Here is a 13,214-nt window from a genome sequence, read left to right on the forward strand (position 1 = left end):
TGATTTGGAGGAAAATTGTAGATAGGATGTTAGTAATGATGTAATTTTTTCATGTAGTACTGTCATATCCTGTACACCCCTTGAGGGTACATGGCAGGAATTTGATGATGATGATGATGATGACATTTGAAAAGGACACAATATACCTTCTTTGATAAATTTTATAAAATGAAAAACCTTATCTTCAAAATATTCAGTGTCAATATTGTCTTTGTAACTATTTGATAATGCTTTAATGCAAGTTTTTACATCTTCTTGGGCAATATCATTATTACAAAATATTTAATTATAAATAAAGACTGTTATAAATAATATTTCTATTTGTGATTTCTGCAATAATTACGTCACATATTACATTTTGTACATTAATAATAAAAGATTCTCTTGGAGTGAAATAAATAAATAAATATAAAAGTTCACTAAATTTTTAGAGGCATATTATCTTTTTTGTTATGTAATTTTTGAGGCCCCTCGAGACGACGAGGCTCTAGGAGTGCACCTATTGGGTAACCGCCACTGGATGTTGACCTCTTTCAAGAATGCTTAAACTATTTTTAGCTTGGAGACATAAGTGGAGTTCTATTTTAATATGTTGCTAAATGTAAAGTTGTGCAGAAGTGCAATGTTTCTTACTGCTGGTACTGGTAGAACTGATCCATGAAGTGAATGTGATTCCAGACCTGAGGGTGATTGGTCAACAGAGATCTGAAGCTCAGGGTCGCAGTGGAAGAGTTGTGAGGATAACAGCAGTGTGCTGTTAGCACAAGGAGGACAATGAAGACAGCAAGAAAATGGTGGTTGCACCAGTTTAACAGGAGCATGGATTTCATCCATGGTACTGAATTTCATCTCTTATGATGAAATTCTGATGAGGGACAAGAGATGAGTGACTGTAGCAAATATCAGGCCTCTGGAATGTTGTTATGGGAAGATAGTGAGGAAATGCAAATCTTTATGAATGTGATGTGAGAGTAACTTAAGTTGGTTGTGGCCATCTTTTGAAGTTATATAAGAATGTAGTGTTCAGTTTTGTGAGAAACAGATTTTTATGCATAGGGTCTGATAGACGAGTTGAAAGTGTTGTGAATGTATGGTGCAATATAATTTATATTCCTGGATGATGGAGATCTATGATGATGCCATGGAGGTCTGTTAATAATAATTCATCATTTCCTTAACCCTAATAGCAATCTGCCAAACAATCTTTCATGATCTATTAATAAATCATGACTAGTAAGAAATCACTGGAAAAAATACTAATTTATTGTAATTTATGCTGAAAATCAAAATAGCCATTACATATGGATTCAGTTGCAACAATATTTTGTTACAAGAGATTTCAGTACATAAAAATAATGAAATGAAATCCTGCAGTATTAACTTACCATGAACTGTAATTTTTGCCTTTTGTGAATAAACAGATCCAAATTGATTAGAAATTACACACTGATATCTTCCTTCATCTTCATCTTGGATGGAATGAATATGTAATAAACTAGAATATTCTGTTATACCCTCTTTTGCATTAGCAAAGTTTTCCATATCTGCATCTATTAAAAGCTGAAAAACATTTGACATTTCAATATGAAATTGGAAACATTTATATCTAAAATAATAAATGGAGAACTTAAATATGCAGACATTTCAACATGGTAGCAAACTTTAATTTAAAATATTATTTGCCTGAACAATGTAAATAACATATCAGCACACATTATTCTATCAAAAGTGTAGGACAAAAGTGGTGTTATAAAAAAAGAATGCACATCTTTATTGAAGAGTCCACAGCACAGTTGCAATATCACCCTTCAAAGTAGAAAGAGCAAAGTTCAAATCCTCCCAAAGGCAACGAACCTTTTTAGAACTTTTTAACTGATAATGGAGGTAGCATACTACCTCCATAATCCATTGAAATATGGAGGTAGCATATTGGAAAATATATGCAATTTATATGCACAGCAAACCAGTGAGGGACGACCTTACTTTATTTCGGGACAGCTACAGATATATAACCTGTTTTTATTGATAGAAGTTTATGCATTGTCCTAAGTTTGGCCATAGACACAGTTTTGACATAATAAATGCTTCAACAGTGCTGTGAATGACTTTCTACTTATTTCTGGTAAAAATTTGGTAGCATTTTCCTCCACTCTTCCTTTATACATTAGCGAGTACTACTAATGAAGAGAACTATTGTCTCGATGATGTCCTAATTGTGTGTTTCAGTTTATCCCACAGATGTACCGAAGTTCAGTTTAAATCTCTGTATAATAGCCACTGTAATGTTCTAATATTATTCTCTTCAAGCCACATGTTTACAATCATTGCTCAGCATCATGAAGCATTGCCACATTTGAAAGTGTAAAGTTCAGTACCACAAAACTGCACTGTGGAAAGCATGTACAGTTGTTCACAACTGTAAGGTGGGACTTTGTAGTCCTGTTTCCATGCACTATAACCATGGACCTAATCCACATCATGAGAAGCAACCCCACATTATTTACATCCATCTTTTTCTTCCTAAGGCCCTACAAAACTGTGTCTTGACTTATGATTATGGTTTCACCTTGATTAATGGTATCTATCAATCTTGGACTTGGATTTCCTTCTAGCATTTTATCAAAAAAATTATCATTTAAGGTCCTCTTAGGAATACAGTCATTTTCCATTCTAAAAATATCATATGTCCACAACTTTTCGAATAATTTTTAATATAGAGTTCATAAAACTCATGGTTCTATCTAATCCTCCAGAGATCATTATCATTCACTGAAACAAATATTCTTCTAAGGATTTCCTGTCAAAAGCTGAAATGAAATCTGCCTTCCCCACAAATATTGACATTTCATATCCACAGCATAGGTAAAATGATGAATTTTACTTTTATGTTTGTAATTATTTTTTCAATGAATATCTTTTCCCCTGAACACATATGACAGAGTAAAAAGTCTGATTTCCTCTTCATTTCATTCCACTATTTACCACATCTGTTTTGGTTTGTAATTATTATTTCGAAATTTTAGCTTGTGGATCATCACCATGTGATAATTCATCATGTAGTGTGAGACCACCACCTTGCTTATCAGCAGACCTGAAGAGGCTTCTGAAAGTACCATGTTTGGTTTCTAGAACAAAGTTCCTTAATTAAAAATTCCCTAGCCTGCCCATGGTGTTAATGTACTATAAGTTTACAATCTTTCATGGATAGGATTCAAATAAGTGGTTAGTGGTTCGACTTAAACATATATCAAAAACTCAAATATTGAAAGATCTTTGTACTCCAAGTCAAAGTCAGAAACTGAGCATTCTGAAAGTGCTGACACAGAGCAGACCTTGAATTATAGATTCAGCTTTTAAGAATTCTTTTCTATGCAATGGATATAGTAAAGCATGGAGAAAATTATGTTCCAGCATTGTTCCATCTCTCTCACAAAGACAACAAGATTTGATATGATTGATATTTTCATTTGAGAGCTATAGCTCATTTTTTGTCTGTGCTCCATCTGTGGTAAATATGGCTACAACATCATTACAATGGTCATACCAGCTGTTCCTATAAATTATATATGAAAAATGCATACTGCTACTATGCTGCCTTGGGTACTAAGTGCATTTCTAATCTCCAAACAAAACAGTGTGTTCACATTCCACTATACATGGATGTTTGTGGAAGTCTTTAGGTGGTAGACAATTTATCCACTAGTGTCAGATCACTATCCTGCTGAGTGGAGGCTTAAAGTGACTAAAAAATCTGTTTTGTTTGGTGTGTAGAACAAGATTCTCAATTTATCTAAACTTCAGCCTGCTAGTCACCTTTGGTGCTAATATACTATAGGTTTACATCCTTTTGTGAGCGGAATTACATAAATATTTTTTAAAAGATTACAGAAGGAAAAATTGTGTGTAGAGTTGACACTTCTCATGAGCATTATGTTGTCAGCTGAGCAAATTAATCATGCTTTACTAGAGCAACTGAAAATAGGGGAACCTTCTGTGAGACCATAGGCACAAAACATTCCATTGTCCGTTTCCCCCATTTTGAAGTTTGCCCACATGACTCTACCTGAAATTGCCTTTTAATCAAGACATATATATTCATGTTTTGTGTTGAATACTATCACTACTCCTTCTTACCTTCATATTTATTGCCCAAATATAACATCTTATACTTATTTAGTACAATTAATTTGTTTTAGTCTTCTTTGTCTCTGTAATACCAACTAAGTCCATGTGGTACTTTTCAAATTCTTTGGCAAGTTTGATTTCCTTTCCATTGATATTCCTTATGCTGATGGTTCCTATTTTCAGTTTTTCTGATGTTGAATTTGTTGTTGTTGTTCTTCTTCTAGATGCTGAATTGGAGTCTTCACTATTCACCCTGGTTCCACAACAAAAAACAGTTGGGGACCTTGTTTACCAGGCAATTCCCCAGCTGGCATGAAATCTCATGTTTATTTCTGGTTTCAGCCAACAGAGAGTACTGTGTCCCAAATTGCCAGCTTGTCCTGGTTCATTCGGAATGTGGATACCTACTAACCAGGTTCATCACATGAAAATGAGATTGGACATTAGGTCAGAAACCCCAGTCTCTGCATTCCTTCAAAGCAACGTGGAGGTCTCCTCAAGGTTAATTCATTTTCTTTAAATTTTAGTGACCATATCCAAGCACAATAATTCAAAAGCGGTTGATCAGGGCTTTATACAATGGAATCATCACTCTTAACTCATCAAAGTTATCCTCCATTTACCTTCATCACCTTTGCAATATGTTCTGTAAACTTCAAACTTTTATCAACTATCAGCCCAAGATACTTTGTTTCTTCCATTTCCTCTTATATAGTTTCACCCATAGAGTATGCAGCCTCCCACAGTGGATCTCTAATTTCAAGACCTTACATTTAGTTGCATTAAACTAACATCCCCAATCACTGCCCATAACCAAGTTACATAAATCCACCTGAAGGTTATTTTTTATAAATTCTTTCAAGCTTTGCATCAACTGCAAATAAATATTACCCTGAATTCTAGTGATAATATAATTGACATAAAGGTTAAAAAGCAAAGACCCAGTACAGATTCCTGTGTGACCCCATTTGTGATCTTTCTTTTCCTTGATACTGTTCCCAATACATAACTGTCTGATATCTATCAGACAATCAATTTCCATTCCAATTCACTAAACTAATATCTAACCCCCATATGTTGAAATTTAATCAACTTATCTTATGTGCCACTCTATCAAATGCCTTTGCAAAAAAAAAAAAAAAACACCACTCTTGTCATGTTATTATAAAAAGCAAATAAATTACTGAAACAAGAATACCCCTTAACAAACCTATGTTCACCTTCACATAATATATTATCTTCATCTGCCCAATTTTATATACTACCACTCACTAATTTCTCCAAAAAAGCTTAACAACTCAGAAGAAATACAAATTGGTTCTATAGTTTGACACCTCCATTCTACATCTAAGAGGATGAAATAGCCAATGTCCAATGGCTATTTCATCCTCTTTCTACTCGCCGGGGCACTTTCCCAGTAACTACTTACATTAAACAACCAAATCAATGGAGCTGTCATTTCCTTAGCACATTCTCTTAAAATGCATTGAAATCCTATCCAATCTTATCTTATTAACTTCCAGATCACTTAGTATTTGAAACACATTCTCCTCACATATTTCCTAACCTTCAACTCTTCATCCCTCCAAGACTAAAACCTGCTTTTCCTGAATGAAATGTCCTAATAAAGTGAAAAATAAAAAGTTTCACTATGCTATTGGTCACTTGATCCCCTTTTCTATCTAACAGGGTCATTCACGATTTGTAAAAGTCACTTAAAAAAAACACTAACCTTATTATCTTTACGCCACTGAAATGAAGTAGGAGAACTACTGCTGCTAGCTGCCTTGCAAACTAAAGTTACATTTTCTCCTTTTAATGCAATCTGTGTTTGTGGATGCTGAATTATATATGGCTTGGGAAAGTCATCTAAAAATATAAAGCAATGTTATAGTCACTTTATATCAACTACTCATAATTTATGATGTACACAATGTAACATGCAAACATGAAAAAAAATAAAATTATATACAGGAATAATAATAATACTAAAAAAAAACTCTTCTTTTATCCTACATGTAACATAATTCAATTTTAAAAATAATCAATTACATTAGTTCTCTCAAGACTATAATAACTTTTGGAGGAAATAAAAATAAGAAAAGAAAAATGAAATTAACAAACATTACAGATTTATTAATTTTATGTTACAATTAATAATAAATATATTAATGAAACATTTTTTACAGTTATATGAAAAGCGAATTTTTTTTTTTGGATGGTATCACATGAAGTAAACATTTAATAAGTACACATAACTAATGTTATTTGAATTTTGTTATTACAAACATACTTGTTAATAAAAGTTTTTTTTTGTGTGTGTGTGTGGTATCTTTACAAAAGATATACCTCATACCAACCACTGAATTAGAAATTTTTATTTAATACCATGTTGGACCTCCTTTAAGCCCAAATTACAGCACATATGCAGTTTGGGATGGATTCCACAAGGTATGGGATTGCATCTACATTTGCAACATACCATACAAACTAGATTTGAATCCAGTCTACAACATGAGGAAACCCTTATCAGATCTTTTCAAGACTGAGATATTAATTGAGATATCAAGACTGGCTAACTCACCAGTCTCATACGAAGATAGAGAGTTTTTTTCTCCTAAAAACTGAGCTTTTCATACTTCAGAACAGGCAAACCAGTAGAACATACAGTTCCACAAAAATAAAATACTTATCCTTAGAGGGATGCAGCAGAGGAATGGCAAGCTAGGTGCATTAAATTGCCTAAAGCCCCTAATCAATGTACTCAACCAGTCATGGATAGATGAGAAATAGATGGAATGATATTGATTGAAAATTTTCCCTAGGTGTCTGTTTCTATTTTTTCATGATTTATATATCTTAGTAATTGCATGACTTACCCAGCAAAACTAACTCTGTATCCACATCAAATACTACAATTAGAGATAAATGAAATATTATACAGGGCAATATATAGTCTATATTTAAGTTGTCAGCCAGCTGTTAGAATTTAAGGAAATACAGGAAGACAGTTTGAGTAAAATCAGGGATAAGACAAGGATGCACATTATCTCCACTCTTATTCATCATCTATATGGATCACATTATGAAAGAAAGTGGCATTAGGCTTGATATTAGATTTGGAGATGTCAAACCTTAGTTCTTTGCTTTATGCAGATGATGATATTGTACTCCTAACAAAATTGCAAATCTCCAGGATTCTCTAACTAAATTGAAGAACAGCTGTAACAAATTTGGCATGAAAATCAAAGCAATTTAAAGACCAAAACTATGAAAATAGGCAGGAATATAGAAAACTTCAGCTGCATTCTAAATGGAGATACTATAGAAGAAGTGAAATATTTCAGCTATTTAGGCACAGTTTTTAGTGAAGATGGCAGGTTAAATCTTGAAATAGGCAACAGAATAAGCAAAGCTGGTATGGTGATAGCCAGCTGAATAAATTTATATGGAATAAGAGGGAAATTAGTCAAAACACCAAACTAGGAGTGTAGAAGACAGTGTTCAAACCAGTTTTAAGTTATGGATCTGAAAGATGGGTAAGAATAAAGCACTTGATCAAAGACTAGAAACCACAGATATGAGGATTTTGAGAAAAATTAGTGGAGCGACAGATGGCAGCAATGACAGAATCATTAAAACTGAAGATAGGAAAGGTTAGCAAAATAGGTGCTTGATGCCAAGATTGCAGGAAAAAAAGACCTAGAGGAAGACAATGGTCTTCCTGGATGTATTGATTCAATCAGAAATGCCTTAGAAGCATGAAATGTTAGATATGACAATGTTGGAGTCTGACAAGCTGACTAATTTGGAGAAAAATTGTGGATAGGAGATTAATAATAATGTAAACTTAATCATGTAGTGCTGTTATAGTAGCCTGAATACCCCTTGAGGGTACATATCAGGAAGTTGATGATGATGATGGTGGTGAAATGGGTTGCCAGAGCTGGTTGTGAGTGCTTCAGTGAATGAGTTTAAGAAGAGGTACAATAAGTACTGTGTGAATCATGGGTCTCCCATGATGAATCTTCTGACTCCATAGAGATACCTGTATAATAATAATAAAATAGCATCATCTATAGAACCTCACATTTTCCAGCTACGGCCATTATGGATGTACTGTGCCCAAACTAAATTTTTATTGCTTTTTTTTAAAATAGATTCTATAAGTCAATGTTGGTGCTGTTCCAATGATGCTGGGAAACCTTGCTAATAAAACACCAGCAAATCATAAACATCAGTTTTATTTAAACTTGTTTCCTTCAAGTAAATTAATTAATCATGTTTCATAGCCTCAATATTATATTATTATTATCATAAGATCTCCTCGGGATCAGGACTCAATGTGGTAGGTCTCTATCAAACTACACTTTACACTTGCAGTCTTGAGCAATGCACTCACTTACACATTCTCTAAGCAAACATCCTGTATATCTCCCTCCTTCACACTCTCTTTGTAATAACTTCCAGGGATGGCCCTTTTGCAATTGAAACAATTTTATCTTCATTCCATTACAAAAATATGAAAAGAGGATAAAATTGTTCCATTGTAAAGGAAGTAAATAAGACAAGATTCAAATTACAAGCCAGTCATATCTAGAGTAGTGATTAAGATGCTAGAAAAGTTTCTGAGGTATATACACTTATAAACAGAATTAACTACAACTGAAATTATTACACAATAACTTATATAAGCTAAATCAATTAATTTAATTAAAAGAGTAGATACCTGCCCAATTGTTACAAAAGTTATACACTGATGAGGCAAGTTATTAAAACATTTGAGTATTGAGCATATTTCTTTTATAAGAAGGCAAAAAAGTGACTTTTAGATATGTATAATGCTTATAAATTTATATAATTGAAAAGTGAACATTAAACTATTTTCATCATCATACAATTCAAAAGAACACACACACACACACAATTCTTAGAGTATCAAAGTACTAACCACAAGTGAAATTTTCAGGCTTGGCATCAAATATTGTTTTGTTTTTCAACCACTCTGGATGACCACATTTAGGTGCTACAGTCTTGAGGCCTGCTAGCAGCAGCCACCCAGGAAGCCAACGAAGATGGCAATCACATAGGAGATTACTGCTGTTAAATCGTCTATACAAAAATAAATAAATAAAAATAAAGAAAGAAAAGGTAACTCAAATTACATAAGACAGCATTTTTTAAAGTTTTATATTTAAGACATTAATAGGTAGATTTTTCTGCTCTAAAACTGTAGTCAGGTTGCTACTGCAAGACAGTAATTAAATTAATTTTAAGCACAATTTATTTTAAAAGTTTGATGTCTACATTCAAATTCTCTTTCACCCTTCACCTCCTAATAAGAATTAGAACTTATTTAATATTTTGAAACAAAATATTTTTATAATAAAAATTATCTTGCATATTAACAAATTTATTGGATATATTCCAGCAATATGTATTCCTGATTATGACTAACTTCATTATATTTTTATTCTAATAATGAAAATAGATCATTTGATAAATCCTGTTCTTCTCATGTCTATACATTGATAAACTGAACATTAATTCACACTACTTCATAATCTGATTGAATAAAGTCATACATTAAATTTGAGATTTAGTCTTGTTTCAGTTCTATATATTTTACAGTACTACTGAATTTTACTGATTTCAGTAATGACTGACAAATGTAAACCATAATATAATGGAAATTACTATTTAAAGAGTTATTTGTAATCCAATGTCAAAATTCATGCTATCTTGAAATACTCAAAACCATAATTACTTTCAGCCTGATATTTCAATAAATATTGGAAGCCTTCAGGTGCAATAAGCTATTAGTAGTCAAATTTTTGGGGAGTCAAAAGATATACTCAGATTTTCAGCTGTGCAGGGGGTGGTTTGGCATCCCTAACCTATCATCTTCCTGTATTTCCTTCAATTCCACCTGCTGGCTGACAACTTAAATATAGATTATGTATTGCTTTGTATAATGTTCCATTCACTCCATATAACTGAAGTGATTTGAAAAGCTTTTCTCTGGGCACTTTGTTATATACCTTTTCCAGATCTACAAAATTTAAGTACAGATCCTTGTCACATTCCCACATTTTCTCAATTATTTGTCTTCAAGTGAAAATCTGATCTTGACAACCTCTATTTGGCCTTGTTGTTCTTCAAGTTTCTCTTCCACAATCTTTCTCAACCTCTTCAAGTATGCTTGCATAAATCTTACCTTGGAACACTAAGTCGAGAAATTCCTCTGTAATGCTCACATTCAGCGTTATTCCCTTTTTTATGAATAGTTACTATGAGAGCTCTACTTCAATCATCAGGAATTTGATCTTCTGACCAGGCCCTCTGTAAAACTGTTATATCTCCATACTTAAGCATTTCTGGTCAAATATCATCTACTTCAGATGCCTTTCCACATTTCAAGTTCTTGACAACTTTTTCTACCTCAAGTATTGATATGTACTCCTCTTTGCGAAATTTCCTCTCGAAATTTTTTTAATAATCAGCTCCATTATTACTGAATGATGTTGTAAATAAATGATTTTTTTGATTAGTTGTTTGATACTGAAAATTTGTGAAGTACAAGTTATAAGTGATTATGTATGCAAATAAATTAAGTAGTTAATTACATCATTTGTGTATTGGATAATATAATTTGCAAGAGCCAGTGTTAGCCAAGCTCTTTCATTGTGAGAAACTGCTGCTACTTTTAGCATGTGTGTGTGTGTTAAGCATAGTTTTCATTTTGTATAAAAGAATTTATATAATATCACAGTATGAACATGTTATTACTAATTTTGTCTTATAGATAATAATAGTATTGAATTCATGGAGCATAAAAAATCATTTTCTCTTGAATTTTAAAAATTATTTACTTACAAATCATGAAGACGCTTTAGTCCACTAAATGCATTCTCCTGAATGGAAGTGATAGGATTATATGTCAAATCTAAGGTAGTCAAACGTGGTAGTCCTACAAATGCCTTCTTCACTATTGATTTAATACGATTATGTGACAGGCCCAGGTGCTTTAGCTTTTCCATACCATAAAATGCACCATTTGTGTCTTCTATACTCCATGAAATCTCATTATTATTGAGTTCACTTTAATAAAATTGAAACAAAAATTAATAGAAAATAGCAAACATATGCATTTTATGACATAAATTTGTATATAAATAAGTATTTATTTTTTGCAAAACGTTTAATACTTCATTTAATATAACCAAGTCTATTATGTTCATGTGCATTATTACAATGGCTAGTTCGTCAGTAGTGATAATACACAACATAATGATGGTAAATTGCGAACAAGCATAAATCCATTTAATTCATCTTTATATTATGTTTAATGCAGAGCAATATAAAGAAAATTACTATTATTACAAATAAAATTAGCATATTCTTATATCCAACTTTCAACACAGCACTTATAAAACAAAAAAAAAATTGATTTTTTGTTTCCCTTTTATATTTTTGTTATCGCAGATAAATATAAACTATTCTATAATTATATTTTTTAGTTATTGAAAAATTAAAGGAAGTTTTAAACAAAATGTGTTCTCTTGGCATATATGATGAAATCATGCTGTTTGGTTGATGGTACAATCATATTCAAACCACGTGGTTCAAACTGCATACATTAAAAGTTCAAATTCAAATAGTTCAAATCACATGGTTTGGACTATGGTCAGAACTCTTTGCTAAATTTCAGAATCACTTACAATATATTGTAACAAAAGGAAAAGACAAATGAACTTGGAATTCGCAAACGGGTGGATAATTCTGCCAATGATCGGAAAGGAAATTATTTATGTATATATTGCTACGTAAAAAGTGTATATTGATCATCAGTGAATTTTCTTTTATTCATGAACTTTCTTAATGAACCAAGCTAAGTATACATAAAACATAGAAATAAATACACATAACAAGCACAACAAATTGTACAAGATGATTTGCTGCTCCATCAACCCACACGCATTCCTGCCATGCCTAGATGAGTCACCTGATCAACATTATTAGCTCAATGGATTAGCCCTTCCATATATTTATTTACTGAGCTATCAAAAGTATGCAGTTACTGTTTAATTTTGGATAGGTTATATTTATGTTATATGATTTTTATAATTATTGTTATATAATTTATATTATATTTATGTTAGTTATTTAAGGCTCTGATTAGACCACATATGAACTACTGTGCACAGATTTGGTCACCTGGTTTTCAAAAGAATGAAGAGATGTTGGAGAGGGGCCAGAGGCAATTGACTAAAAAAATTTCTGATCTCTGGAATGTTGAATATGAAGAAAGATTGAGATGATGCAATTTGCAGAGTATAGTGGATAGGAGGAAGAGCGGTGATATGATAGAGACAAGTTGGTGAGGGATGTCATACGATTAACATGAAGAGGTTTTTCATAAAATGATGGGGGAGATTGGTGGAGAACAAGAGGTCACCCCTGGAAACTGTAAAAGGAGGGGATGAGCAAGGGGGTGAAAGCAAGTGTTTTGCATGGAGAGTTGTGAATGATTGGAATGCATTGCCTGAGAGTGTGGTGTCTGAAAAGAATTTGAATCTGTTTAAGGCATGGTATGGTGAGCTCTGTGTGACAAAAGGAACCTCCAAGATGAGTCGTTTCAACTCAATGGGGTCTCAGGATAATAATAATAATAATGTTTCCCAAACAAATCTCTTTCACTCTCCTTATAAGTTTTTTTTTAAATTTAAATGCCGTCATCATCAAGTTATTTGATCCATCCAGCAACTTATAGAGCATATATATGATATCCTAAATGTTAATTATTGATAATTCATTTGACAGTAATGAAAGTATTTCTATTCACACCCGTTCCATCTCTCTCTTTATTTTCCATTCTCAAATGGTTCATTAATGATGGTTCACATATTTACACCTTTTAGTAATTCAAATATACCAACCAAATATAGCATTTTCTTTAATTATTGTTTTCTAATACATCCTAAAACAAACATTAGTTCACACCCTCTATGCAGATTTGGTTATAATCATCACAAGATGTCACGTGCCCAATGATACACAAGCATGAAATTTCCAGGGGGCACAGCGTT

At 32.5% G+C, this 13,214-nt stretch overlaps 1 protein-coding gene across 1 annotated transcript in view; it reads right to left on the bottom strand.

Moving 5' to 3' along the window:
• Positions 1 to 13,214, bottom strand: part of LOC150108437 (uncharacterized) — a 189,245-nt gene that overhangs the window by 38,538 nt on the left and 137,493 nt on the right. Inside the window, exons 11-14 of the mRNA XM_090390779.1 lie at positions 11,002 to 11,226; positions 9,077 to 9,237; positions 5,858 to 5,994; positions 1,386 to 1,560 (exon numbers count right to left, since the gene is read on the bottom strand). Coding sequence (XP_090246905.1) covers positions 1,386 to 1,560; positions 5,858 to 5,994; positions 9,077 to 9,237; positions 11,002 to 11,226 — 698 coding nt within the window. The remainder of the gene's footprint in view (positions 1 to 1,385; positions 1,561 to 5,857; positions 5,995 to 9,076; positions 9,238 to 11,001; positions 11,227 to 13,214) is intronic.

This window comes from Typopeltis vanoorti, chromosome 3, assembly GCF_054136105.1.
Source record: "Typopeltis vanoorti isolate ZY-2024b chromosome 3, IOZ_Tvanoo_1.0, whole genome shotgun sequence".
NCBI lineage: Eukaryota > Metazoa > Arthropoda > Arachnida > Uropygi > Thelyphonidae > Typopeltis > Typopeltis vanoorti.